Below are 16,948 nucleotides of genomic sequence, written 5' to 3'. Positions count from 1 at the left end.
GAATCCTCTCACCGCCCCTGCACCTCTGGCCTGTACCCTAGTTCTGTATGCATAAATAAATAAATCTTTTTTAAAAAATCATGAAAAAAATATATAAATATCACGCAATGGCTCTTCTCCGAATACAGTGAGATGCAGTCAGATATCAATAACAGAAGGAAAAATGGCAAATTCACAGATTTGTGGAAATTAAGCAATCCATGAATCAATGTACTGTATTAGTCAACTTGGACTGCTACAGTAAAATCCATAGATTGAGTGGCATAAACAGCAGATATTTATTTCTCCAGTTCTGGGGGCTGGGAAGTCCAAAATCAAGGTTCCCGTTGATTCCATTCCTGGTGAAGACCCCCTTCCAGGCTTGCAGATGACCACTCTTTCATTGTGCCCTCACGTAGCAGAGAGTTCTGGCCTCTCTTAATCATCTCATAAGGAGTTTAATCCTGGGAGCCCCACCCTCATGACCTCATCTAAATCTAATTGCCTCCTAAAAGCCACCTCCAATTACCTTCACATTGCGGGTTAGGACTTCAAAATACGAATTTGAGGAGGACAACCACATTCAGTCTGTAACATTCTTCTCACAGTCTCCCAAAATTTATGAATAGATGCAAGTGTATTTGTTTCATCCCAACAACTCCAAACTGTCTCCACTCATTCTAACATCAAACTCTAAAATCTAGCATGTAGTCTCGTCTGAATAGTATTCTAAATTAGGTATGGGTGAGACAAGGTTTGATTCATCCTGAGGCAAAACTCCTCTCCCACTATGAACTTGTGAAACCAGATAAATATGTGCTTCAAAATGCAGCCATGGGTAAGGGATGGAAGAGACATTCCCCCTCCAAATGGGAGAAAGTCAAAGCAAGGGCTGATGGTCCCAAGCACATCCAAAACCTAGCAAAGCCATTATCCTTGGGTCCAAGTAAGGAGCAGAGGGAAGTGAAGCAACACATCTTTGAACGAGATCCAAGCCAGGGAGTGGCTCAGATGTTTCTAGCAGCGAGGTCCGCCTTTCAGGGCGTGGGAGGCAGAGGTAGGGCTGGATCGGGATCTCTCCACACCGCCTCAGAAACGTCTTGCTTGCGAGGAGAGCCCTGTGAGGTTGCTGCTCTTCAGCCAGCTGTCGCCCGTTGGCCCCGACAGACTCCCGAGACCATGGGCACCTTCGAGGGACATGTGTTTCCAGCGGTGTTCTTTCTCCTCTTCTCACTCTACTACTCAGTGCTGATGTCCTTAGCCCTGCTACGGGGACAGAATTTCTTCAAACCTCCTCTGCCCCCGAGGGAGAAGCGAAGACATAGTTGGTGGCAGCTACTCTCTGTGGAAGGAGTGATAAAGGCGAGCATCAGCCTGCTTGGCATCCTCCTCGAGTTGTTCTACCCCCCAGGAGAAAATCGGTTGATGATAATAGACTGGGAGGACCCTCACCGGCCTTTCGTATTCAAGGACAACTGGCAGCATATCACCATGTATATGTTCTTCCTGGTCAGTGGCGTGGTGGACACTGTGAGCCAGTCCTTTCAGGCACGACAGAATATAAAGCTGGAGCGAGCAGCCGAGGCCCTGGCCTTCTGGGTGCTGGCCCTGCTGATGATGAGCCACACTGAGAACAAGAGCCTCCTGGAGATTCGAGTGCACACCTTCTTCATCGTGCCCACCGTCCTGCTTAGTCTGGTGCTAACCATTGAGGTCTGGGTGCCCGACCAGCCCCAACTCTGGGTTCTGAAGTGCTGGATGGGGCTGGTGCTTAGCAACTGGCTACTGCAACTCAGTGTGTTGTTGTATGTTCCTCCCTCTGGGCAGCCCTGGCAAGCGGAAAACCCCATCGACCTGGCCTTCCTCTCTACATTCTTCTGTTGGCATCTGGGCTTGGGGGCTGCCGTGCTAGCTGCCGTCTATGGGCTGTGCAGCCTCTGGCACCATCGCTGCTCCTCCTGGCCAGAGGCCCTGGAGGCCAGGTACCAGCCGTGCCCTACAGGCTACAGGGACGAGGAGCTTGAGAAACTCAGGGAAGAGACAAAGCTGCAGGATGGGGGTGTCTAGGTACAGAATCTGCTGGGGTACTGTCTCTTTTATGGAGTTTTGAGGGTGCTCACTGGATTTACAGCCTGGGCATATCCTGGGACTTACAGGACATTCTTTTCATTATTCTTTATTCCTAAATAAACCTTCCACCTCCCGGATGACTTCTGCCTCACCGTTCTTTCCATGTCTCTGCCTTTCCTCTCTCATGACTCAGCATGGCTCCTGGCCATGGGCTTACGTAAAGTGAGAGCAAGGAGTAGTGCTTTTCTCTGACAGTTTTGGGCTCCAAGAAGAAGAAGAAATGAGGAAACAGAGGGAGATGAAAGGGTGCTGGAGACCCTGAGAGGGTTCTCTCTGTCTGAGGTGGGACTAGCTTCGTGTGTGCTTCTGTGTAAATGTGGAGAACCAGAGGTGGTCCATTTTTGCTTAATGGTGAGGGCTTCTGCTTTCTTCATTTCCCTCTGTTTTGTTTTGTTTTTTACACTAAGTGTAGGAGGATGAAGACTTTTTAAAAGTGAATTTCTGAAAATTTTTAAACCTTTATTTGTTTATGCATCAGAACAGGGATACAGGCCAGAGGTGCAGGGGCAGTGAGAGGATGCACCAGAGACAGTGGGGAGCAGAACAGGCCAACTGATGGAGCACACTGCTGAGGGGAGCAGCGGGCGGGTCAGGAGAGCGTCATGTGGGTCACCTCCACAGCTAGGGATCCAAGAACTTGTTTTTTTAATCTAAACTAAAATGAGGCTATTCCTGCCTTCTTCTGCGTGAGCAAGGAGAAAAGGGTAGAAATCAATTTAACAAGAGTTCAAGCCTGGGGAGTAGGGGATATATATATTTTTAAAGATTTATTATTTATTCATACAGAACTGGGGTACAGGCCAGAGATGTGGAGGGTGAGAGGATTCACCAGGAACAGAGTGGGGAGCAGAACAGGCAGATCGACGAAGGACACTGCTGAGGGGAGCAGCGGGCGGGTCAGGAGAGGTCTGCCACACCATGTGGATCTCCTCCGAGGCAGGTGGGGATCGAACTCATGCGGAATTGGCTTAAGCTTCTTAGTGCAGTGCTTTAACCTGCTGCGCCACCAGGGAGGGCCAGGGGGATATATTTTTAAGTATATTCCAATAAAAGAAAATAAAAGTATTTCAGAGTATATTTTTAAATAATTTTCAAATGTAATTTTAGGTCATTTGGGGTTTTTTGTTTACAAAAGAATTTCATTGTCAAATCTTTCAGCAACGTCTGCAGGATGTATGCATATGTCTTATGTGAGTGGTTTTGACACAAGATTTCAGTCAGTGGGAGCAGAAGAGAAAGAAATTTATCAGGACATAGCTTAATTTATCTCAGTAGTTCAGAAGATTTAGGAATTCAGAGCTCAAAGAAAATCTGAGAATGTCAACCCTGAAATTTTCAGCCAGTCATTGAGCTCCCAGAATGAAAAAAAAGGGTGAGAAGAAAATTACACACTCCATGAAATATAAGGACACAAACTACATAAAAAAGTTTATTCCTAGAAACAGTTAGAAAGTCACTACTCTGACTAGCACAAGCCTGCTATGGGAGATGGAGAAGTCCAGCATTCAGAAGTCTGAAGAGGCAGGGAGAAAGGAAGATATGCTGGCCGTTGATGTGGAGAAGGGACAATAGAGGAAAGTGGCCGCTCACACAGCTGTGTACCTCCCCACCATCAGGAAAGCTGCCCTCAGAGACTGAAAGCATCCAGAAGCATAGAGGTGTTCGCACTGGCAGGACGGACAACTAGACAGACTACACACTTGCTGCAAACACCACTGGGCACTCCCCCAAAGAAACAAGGTGCAAGACACAGAAAGCAGGCCAGAAACAGGGGGACTCGGGGGGATGCTGAGAAGGGGAGCAAGAGAAGTGATATAAGTGGGGTGGGAGTCTGGCAACTCACACAGAGAGGGCGTGGAGGACAGGGCATAGAGGAGAGGGCATAGAGGAGAGGGCACTCTAGATGGAGAGGAGAGGAAGCCTGATGTGTCTTCCTCCAATACCTAGAGTCAGACCTGCCCCAGCTTTCCTTCCAGTAAAGCAAGATCAACCTAAATAAGGCCTCTTCCTTCTTTCTGTCCCGGCCCCAAAAAACCAGAAGCAGAGACACATTTACCCTGAGATGAATAAACTTAAGTGATTCATTTTTCATCTCGACCTCCAAGCCCCAGAAAGGCCCATAACGAGGTGCTTGTATGAACAGGGTTCACTGAAAAACTGCAAAACTAAGATATTCTATTTTCTGTTTCCTAAAGAGAGACCTCCAAATTATATACACTTTAGGTTCCCCAAAACGTGGCTCTGCCCCCCCCCCCGAAAGTTTAACACAGATTTACTTTCAGGATGCCATACAATAAATACAATTCTCAGCCTGTTGGTGAAATATTTTTTATTTAAGGATAATGTTGAAACTCTTCCTTCTTCAACTCTTCTTCAACAAGATTAAATTGCAAGTGCATCACACACTTGTGGGAAATCACCTGTCAAAATATAATCCCCAGTCAACAAATGTAAATGAGTGTTATCAGATGCTGAGCCTGACTTAGCAAGGAGGAATTAGAGGTATAGAAGATGAGGTAGAATAGGAAGTAATTTACAGGGGCGGATCCCATTTATCATATGTGCTGCATGGGGGAATTTCTCTACTACATATCTGGACCTTGTCCTTTGTCTATCAGTCGGGGTTCATCAGAGAAACAGAATCCAAGGATAAATAGGTGACAGAGGAAGGATGGATGGATGGATGGATGGGTGGGTGGATGGATGAAGTTTAAAATCTCTCAGCTCGGGACCTCCTTGGTGGCACATCGGGTTAAAGCACAGCACTAAGAAGCTAAAGCAACTTCAGCACGAATTTGATTCCCACCCCACAGGCAACCCACATGGCCTGGCAGACCTCTCCTGACCCGCCCACTGCTCCCCTCACCAGTGTACTTTGTCAGTCTGCCTGTTTCTGCTCCCCACTCTATCTCTGGTGAATCCTTTCACTGCCCCTGCACCTCTGGCCTGTACCCCAGCTCTGTGTGCATAAATAAATAAACCTTAAAAAAAATCTCTCAGCTCATGAGACTTTGAGTGCTGTCAAATACAAAATCTGCAGGGCATTTCAGCAGGCAGGAGACCCAAAGAAGGGTTAATGTTACCATCCCAGGTCTGAGGTCAATCTGGAATTCCTTCTTCCTTGGGAAATCTCAGTCTTTTCTCATAAGGCTTTCAACTGATCGGGTGAAGCCCACCCATGTTATGGAGAGTAATCTGCTTTCTTAAAGTCTACTGATTTCAATGTGGTTAATTTAAATATTAATCATACCTTAAAGATAACTTCATAGTCAAACTGAGACTGATATTTGATCAAACAACTGGATACTATAACAGCCTAGCCAAGTTGATTCATAAAGTTAGCCAGCCTGCTCAGGCTATCAGAATATGGCCATTCAAACATGACTTATATCAACTGCATTGGTCATGATTTTGGAGATCTTCCAAAATAATATTAGTAACTTCACTTTAAATACCTTCATCACTATAAGTTCTGATTGCAGTGTGACAATGACAGAGAATGCTATATGGATTTCTTCCCTACCCCGTCCCCTCTACAAGGAGATAGAGAGATAGTGGCAAGCATGCAGGTAGATGACACATTTTTTTTTATTCGTACAGAACTGGGGTACGGAAGGTACAGAACTGGGGTGCGGAAGGTGAGAGGCTTCACCAGAGTCAGAGTGGGGAGCAGAACAAGCAGATCGACGAAGTACACTGCTGAGGGGAGCAGCGGGCGGGTCAGGAGAGGTCTGCCGCGCCATGTGGATCTCCTCCGGGGCAGGCGGGGATCGAACTCATGCGGAAGTGGCTTAAGCTTCTTAGTGCTGTACTTTAACCCACTGCGCCACCAGGGAGGGCCCTAGATGACACATTTTTAAGGGCTAAGAAATAATCTTGAGGGGCAGTTGTTGAAATTATCCATGTTATACATTATATATACCTTAGGAGAAAAAAAAAACATTTTAAAGAATTTTTGAAATCCAACATAAGGCCCTCTCCCAGAATTAGTTATTGTCAGGGAGGGCTAAATGGGTAAGATATTTTTTGTAAGATTTATTGATTTATGCATACAAGAGCTGGGGTGTAGGCCAGAGGTATGGGGGTTAAGAGGATTCACCAGAGACAGAGTGGGGAGCAGAACAGGCAGACTGACTGAAATACACTCCTGAAGGGAGAAGTGGGTGAGACAGGAGAAGTCTTCTGCGCCATGTGGGTCACTCGCTGGCCAGGGATCAAACACGTGCTTCAGTGGCTGCAGATAGCTTCATAGTGCTGAGACTACCAGGTAGGCCCAGGATATTATTTAAGCACAAAATGTGTGGTAAGACTTATACATCAGCAAATAGGCCTTCCCTGGTGATGATCCTGGTGCATCTGGTGACTAAAACAGGGAATGGACTATCAAAGAGTTTTTCAAGTCAGAGTCACTAAGTAAGATCCAAAACAGATAGCCTAGCATTTTTCCAGTCCTCAGTGATTGGGGTGGGGGGTTGGGGGGGCAGTGAGAGTGGAGGCTAAGACTTCAAGGAGGGCCAGAGACATGGATAGCATGAAATTTGAAGGAAGAAGTGATTAGGGCTAAGCAGAAATAGCACCACCTACCCACAGAGGTAGGTGATCTGAAAAATATACAGCACTTAATGCAGAGCATGGTAAACAGTTGATACCCAACAAATATTAGTTTGAAATACTGTAAATACAATGAGCAAAGACAGACCATGTATAAAATAAAATTCTGATGCACAATCTTGAACAGCAGCTCATAAAACCAGCCCATTATAAATGGTAACCAACCCAGGAAGCCAGCCTGCTATCTGTAGGTCAGAGTTGAAGGAAGGCAGCCATTCTAGTACTCAGTCCAGGAAGCATGCATAAATAACTGACCAAAGTGGCCAGGACTTGAATAATATCTAATAGCTTCCCTAATTTTTGTCTTGCTTCCAACTTAGGAGCATTCAGAAAAAAAAAAAACAATTAGATATTCCTAACATCACATGGGGGTACCCACATCTAGTTAGTGTACCTACAGCTCCTCCAGGCCAACCATCCCCCAGGCCTCTACTCAGACCCTTGATCCACTATGAAGCTTTCCCCCTCCACTGCATTTACCAAAAAGGCAAATGATGATGGCTGATTCCTTTGCCATAGTAGGCTTTGAAATGTATGTCCTATATTTGTTTTCTTTTAGTTGGTCTTCATTTATTTCTACATGTTCAATTTTTTCACTTATTCAAGCAGTTACTCAATATATATTGAACCTCTGTTGTATGCAAGACACTATGCTAGCATCACTCGGTGTTGATATGGAGTGAGGCCTGGAGAAGGATGAACCTGGAGGCAAGGTGAGTTGTCAGGAGACTGGCAGGAAATGGGGCTGGATGAGGAGAAAAGAGCATGGATGGAGGGCTGGTTTAGAGGGTTCCTGACTAGCAGGACAGTAAGAGGGAAGAAGTCAACTCTTGGACAGCTGAGCCAGAGAGTAAATACAATTGGTGAGAACTTGAAGTTCAGGAGGCTGGAGGACAAGAGATGAATTCTGGATAGAGCAATAGACTGTGAGTTAGTATTCTAAAAGCAGGTGAATGCACAAGTCTGCAGCTCAAGAGAATGTATTGGCTACAGAGAGAGATTTGTGAGTCATAACCAGTCATTAAAGCAACAGGGATGGATGAGATCACCCAGGGAGAGGGCTTAGGGAAAGGAGCTTGGAAAAGATCTATGAGGGGCAGCCCATCTAACTGGGAAAAGGAAAGCACTCAAAGGGCAGACAAAGAAGAATAGCCAGGGAGGTAGGAGGAGAATTAGGAACTTGCAACACAGAAACCAAATACTGATATTGTTCTAAGAAAGGGAGTAGCCAATAAAGCCTTGTTTCTTATTCCTGTTCCTCCTTCAGTTCCTTCCCCTCCCAGAGGAGGATGGCCCCCAGGACATTGGGAGGGAACCTTTTCTCCAGAGACTAGTGGAACTGGTCGTGCATTGCCCCACAGTGTTGCCCAAGCTATATCAACAGCAGCTAGTTGACACCTGTCATAAAGTAAAACTGTATGGCGAAAGAAGAGGAAGAAAAAACTTGCCTGGGACAAAGACTTCCTCCTAAATCACGCCCAGTCAAGGATTTTAATCAGTACCTTGGTAAGATGGAACTGGAAGTTACTTCCAGGACCACACCGAGGGTGTTCTAGGATTGCATGGCATATAACTCATTCGTCCTGGTTATTGGCTGCCTACTGTACAGCAGGTGGAAACTGACACTGAATGTGCACTCCTCTCTGGCCTGCGATACACAGCAGTCACGGGAAGGATAATGATCCATACTGCGAGATTCCTCCAGGCCAGATAGACTCACCACGGTATCCCTGTGAATCCCTTATACACCTCCTTCCTCTCTCCCTACCCTCGCAACTGCCCTCTCCCTCTCCCGGGTCCCTACAATTCTGGGCAACCCTTCTGCCTTTCAAACTAGTACAGAGATTATTCCTCCAGGCCTCTGGCTGCGAACAGTGGCCTTGACAGAGAGGCTGCTTGCTGCTCAGTTTTGCAAATCTATGTATGAGGAGCCTAGCCCACGCTCAAGCTGGGAAACTTCCTTCTCCCTGCACTGTGAACCCACCCTCATCCATCCTCCAGAAAACACTTCCTTAACTTCCCTTGGCAACATTTTCTGCAGGGACACAAGAAGATCCACGAAGCAATCTCCACCGGGCAGCATCATCGCTGTCTTACAAATCATGCGGTGTTGGTGTCCTGGGGCAGAATCTAGGTGCCTGGACACTGAGAGACAAGATACCGGACTTTGTACTTCGGGTTGGTTGTCTTACCATGCACAAAGAAAGAACATGTGTAATAATACACTGGATTTTTTTGTTTGTTTGTTTTGTTTAGAAACAACAACAAAAGAGTGTTTTAAGGCACAGAACTAACTGGTAACCTGTGAGGCATGCAAGGAAGCCAGTTTAGTTCTGCCAGGTTCTCCGGGCTGTACCCGCAACATTCCAGTGCCACCCTCCTGTTAAAGGGGCTCAGCCCCAGCATGAGCATGGCCGCGAGGTCAAGGCACCACACCCCGCACACCGGGCGCGAGTCCTTAGCCCCAGAACCCACCAAGGTCCAGGAACCCACGGTGGGGGCGGGGCGGGCACCGCCAAAACCCCAGGAGCCCCATCCCAGGCAGCGCCTCCGCGGAGGGATTGTGCACTCCAGTTCCCGCCTTGCTCCGAACGCCCTGCCCTGTGACCTGACAGAGGGCACCGAGCAGATGGTGTAACCGCCCCTGTGGGTCGCCTCTGTCCTCCACTGTTGGCAAAGCACCAGGTTCCGGAGGCAGAGGCTGCACGGGAAGCAGTGTCCGGCATTCTGCGTGGCTCCCCTAAGAGGCTCAGTGGTGGTCCCTTCTTCTCCAACACCTGGCGAGGGTTGATGACCCATTGGTAGACAGAGATTCACACACTTGTCTGGGGGAATAAAGAGGGAGATGGGTGAATCACTAATGGAATGACTGATTCACCCAACTTTAATATTTCTCTAGCCTTCTAAGCACTTGGGAGAAATCAGTGAACACGATAATCTCCCTGAACCCACAGGCTAGGGTGGGAGGGGGTTGGACAGAAAACAAACGACCTTATTAACGGATATTAATGTTTAGTTGCAAGTATCTAACTCACCTCCTCCAACACACTTACATGTTCTTTGACAAATTGCTCTCCAAGGAAATCAGCAAGTGGCAAATCTGCTGACTAGAAGTCATGGGCATGAAGGGACCATGGACATGGAGAGGCCAGGGAGAGATAGGCAGATGGAAACCAGAATGCCTACATTAGCAGCATTTTTTTTTTTCATTCATAAAACTTCATTTATCTTAATCATGGGGGCTATTCAGAATTTCCTAAGTGCCCTTCCCCTTTTTGCACGGCTAATTGGAGTGAGGAGGGAGGAAGGAAGGATGTCCACTTCCCGAAGTCATAAAAACTTCCCTCCAATGCATTAGTAGTTAATTCCTAGCATGATAGTTGAGATGCCAGATGTAGTGACCACCAGCTGGAAGAAAAAGGACACATTTGAAAGACAAATGATGGGGTACATGAATGCCCTAAATGAGAATAACAAGGTTTAATGCATGGATATTTGTGTTGCTTTTGCTAGCTAGCAGGGAGGCATGAAACAATGACATAAGGGATAACACCAGAGCTCCAAAAGACAAGACAGATTCCAGGCAGATCCTTGCTAGTTATTTCTATCCTAGCTTTCTTTTTCTTGTGATAAAAGTGTCTCAGAACTCTTCTTTTAGTAACTTTCGAATATACAGCACAGTTTTATTTAGCTCTGTACTGTGCATTACATCCCTATGGCTTATTTATTTTGTAGCTGTGATTTTGTGCTTTCTCTCCCCCTTTCTCCCATGTCACCTGTACACCCCCTCTTTTATTTATATCCATGTGCTCAGTTTGGGGGGGGTTATTGGTTTGTTAACTTTTACACATGTCTGGGATTTGTCTTCCTCTGAGGACAAAACATATATATTACTTGCAGGCATTATACCCCAAGGTCCCTTCACTGATCACAAATGGCAATATTTCATTCCTTTTTAAGACTGAATAACTTATGCTGTATGTATACTCCATATTTTCTGTTTTCACTCATCTATCAACGTGCATTTAGGAGGCTCCCTGGTGGTGCAAGGGGTTAAGTCTCATCACTATGGCGCTATCCACAGCTACTGCAGCAGGAGTTTAATCCCCACCCAGGGAGGTGACCCACATGGTGCAGCAGACCTCTCCCGACCCACCCGCTGCTCTCCTCAGCAGTGCATTTCAGTAGATCTGCTCCCCACTCTGTCTCTGATGAATCCTCTTATTCCTCCACACCTCTGGCCTATATCCCAGCTCTTGTATGCATCAGTAAATAAAAAATAAAATAGACCTTCAAAAAAATTCATTAGTGGGCACTTAGGTGTTTACATACCTTGGCTATTGAAAATAATGCTGCTATAAACATGGGGAACAGGCTATCTTTCCATGTTATTGTTGTAATTTCCTTTGGATAAATGCCCAGTATTTAGCCAAATAGATTGCTGGATCATATGATAATTTCTTTTTCAACTTTTATGGAAACTCCACACTGTTTTCCATAGTGCCTGCACCAGGTTATTCACAACTTCACCAACACTCTGCTCTTATTTTTATACTAGCCAATCTAAGTGGCGTCAGCTGGTATCTTATTGTGGTTTTTGTTTTGCATTTCTTTGATGATTAGTGATACGGAAGCCTTTTCTTTCTTTTTTTTCTTTTTTACATCATTCTTCATTTTGTGCATTTTTCCATCTCAGTTGTAGTCCCCATGGGTCTCCCCTCACCAATTCATCCTGTGCCATCACCACAGTCCAGTGCACTCTTTATGGAAGCCTTTTCATGTAGCTGTTGGTCATCTGTATGTCTTTTCTGGAAATGTCTTGCTCAGATCCCATGACTGTTTCTTCATCAGATTGTCTTTTTGCTATTGCACTGTAGGATTTTTTTTTAGAAACTTTGGGTATTAAGCTTTTATAAGAGAATAATTTGCAAATATTTTCTCCCATTCAGTAAGCTGCCTATAGTCTGTCATTTTTCTTTATTTTAATATAATAGTTTATTTTTACATCATTTTGCACTTTTTTTCTTTCATTTCAATTGTAATCCCTGTGGGTTTCTCATCACCAAGTCACCCATGTGCCATCACCATAGTAGTCTGTCATTTTTCTTAAACTGAAAAGCAGAATAGTTTGTTCTATATTTAGTTCGAGAACAATTTTAACTTGGCAATTTGAGACCACTTGCCCATTTAAGTAGTATCCCCTGTAAGCTACCTTCTCACACAGAATTAATATGCAGCCAAAACAGCACACCAAACTCAATACCATCTTTTATAACAAAATTTTTGTAAAGTCCATTTATTATCTTGAAATGAAATTCACATTTAATATAATCTTCATACATACATATTTGCAAAAAGTTATTAGCAATATAGAAGACACTATAATATCTGTTGCTGCCTCCCAGCCAATGACCCACAAGAACATGCTTGTAGTTGAACAAATTAAATTTATTGTTTATTTCAAGGAGGAAGTATGAATCACGGGAAATGTGGTTGAAAGGAGTTACAGGATTTAGGTTTGTGCTAGATAACTTTCACGAGTATTCATGGAAGTGGTGTTTTGCCTTGAATTGGATGCCATCGAGAAGTGGAATAGCTCTACAGTTGGGTATTTTAACAAATTCTATCCAGAAGGAGAGCAGACTGGAGGTTAAAGCTATCATTATAAAGGAGTGGCAGTCAATCGTATTAGCCAAGATGGGAAGATAGTTAGTCATTCCTGTGGTTTGGACCATGTTCACATTCTATCTGTGTTTAGACATGATTACAGAGTGCTCTTGTTTTTATCTACATACATCAAGGTCACAGAGTGGCCTTGTCTGGCACATTCTGGTATTCTCTGACTGCAAGACCAGCTCTGGATATTATGCACGGCTCTTCTTTCTGGTAGCCTAACTGAAACAAAAAGAAGAGCTAAAACGATCTATCATAAAAAGACATGTTCCCATATGTAAATGCTCCAGCATAACTATACCAGGATATGTAATTGAGTCAGATGGTTGCACCTCCTCATATGACTCAGTTTGGATTTAAATATAAGAATATTGAATATAAACACAAAGTGATGAAAAAGAGAGGTTGAGTTAACATAACTTTTAATATATGTAACACCAAATTCATTTGTATATAATAGAAAGAAGGAATAAACTTCATAGAATCAAAAAATAACATGCTTAATAAATTCTATACTATCAAAGAAGAAACTATGAGGAAGAATATTCTCATAACAGCATTAACCCTATTTATGAGTAGTGACAAAAACAAATGTCTTCCCTATGACATGAAACAAGGTACCGATAGTACACGTCTCCTGTCCTGAAATTGCAGCAATTATCCAATGCATGCATTCCAGTGTTTAAAAGGCCTTTAAGACAACATACAATAAACCTTGAGATAATGGGCATTTTTTTTTAAAGATTTATTTATTGGTGCATACAGAACTGGGGTACAGGCCAGAGACTCAGGGGTGGTGAAAGACTTCACCAGAGACAGAGTGGGGAGCAGAACAGGCAGATCGAGGAAGTACACTGCTGAGGGGAGCAGCGGGTGGGTCAGGAGAGGTTTGCCACGCCATGTGGTCACCTCCGAGGCAGGTGGGGATCGTACTCATGTGGAAGTGGTTTCAGCTTCTTAGTGCAGTGCTTTAACCCGCTGCGCCACCAGGGAGGGCCGAGATAATGGGCATTTTAATAAAATGAGATTCACTCCTGGTCCCTGAACAGCCCTGGGTCCCAAACCTGAGTCATAGACTGCGGCAAACTAAGAGGATAATTCTTGCACTATACAACAGGTGCTATGATTACAATATAATGTTGGGATGCGTGTGGTTCATCACACATACGTGTGTGTACACACACACGCATACACACGCATGCACACCACTTAAAAAAAACATGCAGAGAAAGGTTGTCTGCTTACTTGTATCTCAATGATTATGCTACATGTTTGTGGTCATTCTTGCAGGAGAACCCCAGGCAAGACTATCATAGCAGGCTTTAAACAGTGCCCAGCATTAGGGGAAACAGCGAGGGTGCAGAAGACAGAGTGGATGTAATGGAATTAGACTTGCTCAGTTGCTACGTGGGCTATGGCACACTATACAACATGCTTCAATGCATTTAACTTTGTGTCCTTTTTTTGATAGTACAGATTTCCCTGAAAACAGTTTTGCTTAACAATATGACAAAAATGTAGCCCTCATTTCACATGCTTGAATTTATAACCCATTTACTTCATTGTGGCCTGGGGTTATTTAGTTTCATCAGGTGGTGAGGAATAGAGGCTGGCTTGGAAGAAATGGCCAAACAACAGCATACAAGAGGTCTTAGCAAGGTTAAGCTGCAGAGATGGACTGCTGGGACCATACTAGAGTAACAGTGAAAATCCTGAAAAAACAGCGAGGAATCCAAAATAAATAAAATAATCCAGTTTTCACAAAATGTCTTTCTTTGCATTGTGCTGAACATCTGGTGCTAATTTTTTTAATGGTCTACAAACCTGCCAATGAATTATAATTGAGGTTCAATCTGAAGCACAATGACATTGGAAAGGGAATTCGTTTTTCTATGAAATCATTTTTAAGGGTTTCCAATACTGTCAACGCCTTCATCTCCATTGTCAGTAATTTTGAAAATAAATTCACACTGTGGCTTTTTCGTTCCTTAACCTTATCCACGTGAGCAGAGAGCTTCCATATCCCTCAGGGCACTTACATCCTCTAGTAATGAAAATTTGCTTGACTGATCTCATTACACAGAGGCTAGTCAACAGCTTTCACCATCACATCAATTTTTCTTAGAATAGTATCATCAGAATTCAATAAGATTAAAAAAAATTGTTTCAGCTGGATTTTTCCCTGTCATTATTCTAACAACCTATTATTCACTGTTAGTTTGAATTTTTTTCTGCAATACATTGCTTGCCCTATTTTGCAAGTGTTCATGATTTCAAAAGTAGTAGTAACAAGTTGCCTTCTATACAAAAATTTTCTTAACAGTAAGTGAAAATTCTAGTTTTCAAGTTTTCCCTTAAATCTCAGAAGTCTAAGATTGTCATAAATGTGTTTCTTTGGGAAATCATTTTGTGTTGAAGTCACTATTAAAAATAAGTTCAGAGTTGGTATGTTGGCAACTATTCATATGTGGGCAGATATAAAACCAAATTTTCAATATTCAACTGAATCTCACTGGCTCATCATTTTGCTTATATTTGACATTTTTTCGTACTAGTTAAACCAATATTCTCCTATGGGATCACAATGAATATGACAACTGAAATGCAGATGGATTTGGTGACTTCAGTAAGACAAGCACAATTGGCACCAGTGACTTTTCAAAATGGTGAGCTCAAGTTTTAAATAGAACAGTACAACCTTCCCTTCATGTACCCGGTTGTTACTTCCTAAGAAATTTAGTACATTCTAAAATTTGCCACTTAAAACGCGTAGTGTTCATTTGTAAAATGGAATTGGTTATGGGCCCAAATAATTATAATGAGTTTTTTTTATCTACATAACTCCAGATTCAGATAGATTCTAGAACTGGATCACTAGAAACAGATTTTTCACTTATATTTAATAGTCCTGAGGGACACAGGAGAAATCTTTTGTTATGCCAATTTTCTCCCACTAAATATGAATAGTAACCCCATTTTAATGATGAGGTAAAGAAAAAAAAAGAACATACAAATTTCCCAATACCCCCAAGAATAGTATTACCCTGCAGAGAGTCACTAATTTTTTGTGAAGATACAAGCATATATTTGTGGTTTACAATCTGTTATGCCTGATTTGCCTCAAAATATAGTCACACAAACATGATCAGGGCTGTTTTAAGCTCTTATGAAGCTTAGACCTAGTAGAGAGGCACCACCTTAATTATATCAAGCATATTAAAATGTACCCTTATCCTACAGTAAATCTACTGCTATCAGACCTGTTAAGTGCCAGGTTGCATTCTAAGTATTTTACAATAACACTCTGAAGTTGGCACTATTACTAACCCTAATTTACAGATGAAGAAACAGACACTGAGAGGTTCCGTGCCTTGCCCCAAACCATACAGCTAGAAGTGATGAAGCCAAATATAAAGCACCTTGATGCTGACACACTGTAACCTATATATCTCTTGTAAAGAGTCTCTATTGATGAACAATACGTAATTTATGAGTTAGCTGAGTTGCGGATGACTTTGTCAATTTCAGTCATGGCGTTTTTGTTTTGTATCTTGAGCTCATCCCTTAATTTGAAGTCTCAAACTTTATTTTATTTGGTCCCAAGATCTGGCAGGTTGTAAAGGAAGAAACCAGTTCTTCCCTAATGTGTCATTCTATCCTGAGTGTGTCTCCTTTACCTCTTACTCAGAACTTCACTTCTGGTCAACAAATGTGTGGAGGACATTATTCCCCACGCCAAACAATCTCCCACACTACTGAGTGACCACTAATTAAAATCAGTCCTGGTACTGTTTCCAAGAGATAGTATCAAGTCCATCAGTTAAGAACTCAATCTGAAAAGACGACCCTTCACCCCAAATACAGTTCAGACTCCAGGTGCAAGCAGAGGTTACCACCTGTGCTTCTGAGCAAGACACTCTAGGAGTCACCTCAATAGAAGTAAAAGTGCTTCAGTGCTCTTATTATTTAAGAATTATATGGCCCTCCCTGGTGGTGCAGCGGGTTAAAGCACAGCACTGAGAAGCTGAAGCCACTTCTGCATGAGTTCGATTCCCACCTGCCCTGGAGGTGACCACATGGCGTGGCAGACCTCTCCTGACCCGCCCGCTGCCCCCCTCAGCAGTGTACTTCGTCGATCTGCCTGTTCTGCTCCCCACTGTCTCTGGTGAAGCCTCTCGCCATCTCTCAGCCTCTGGCCTGTACCCCAGTTCTGTGTGTACAAGTAAATAAATCTTAAAAAAAAAAAAAGAATTATAAGGGTCTAACAATACCATGTCAGGTCAGGGTCAAAGGCAAATATTAGAACAAGAGATACCCTTAATGTTCTTATCACATAGGAATTTATAAGAATTTTAGGAGCTCCGTGCCAGGAACTGGAGGCAGAGACCAATATATATTTCTTATTATCTCATACAGTTCTTGGCACTAAAGTGATTTTCAAGGACAAGTCCTGTCTACTTCTGAATACCACCATTTACCCTGGGGATGCTGAACTTTGATACTTATGTCCTCCAGCATGCCCATGCCTAGTCCACGGTAGACCTGGCCCACTTCG

General features: G+C 43.5%; 1 protein-coding gene across 1 annotated transcript; it reads left to right on the top strand.

Moving 5' to 3' along the window:
* Window positions 1-1,158: 1,158 nt before the first annotated feature.
* Window positions 1,159-2,177, top strand: LOC101630272 (transmembrane epididymal protein 1A-like). The gene has a single exon (XM_004675400.2). It carries the CDS (start codon window positions 1,159-1,161, stop codon window positions 2,044-2,046), a length of 888 nt encoding a protein of 295 aa, XP_004675457.1. The 3' UTR covers window positions 2,047-2,177.
* The last annotated feature ends 14,771 nt before the right edge of the window (window positions 2,178-16,948 follow it).

The sequence above is a fragment of the Condylura cristata genome, unplaced genomic scaffold (assembly GCF_000260355.1).
Source record: "Condylura cristata isolate star-nosed mole 26May11 unplaced genomic scaffold, ConCri1.0 scaffold00003, whole genome shotgun sequence".
NCBI lineage: Eukaryota > Metazoa > Chordata > Mammalia > Eulipotyphla > Talpidae > Condylura > Condylura cristata.
This window is presented reverse-complemented; position numbering and strand designations above follow the sequence as displayed.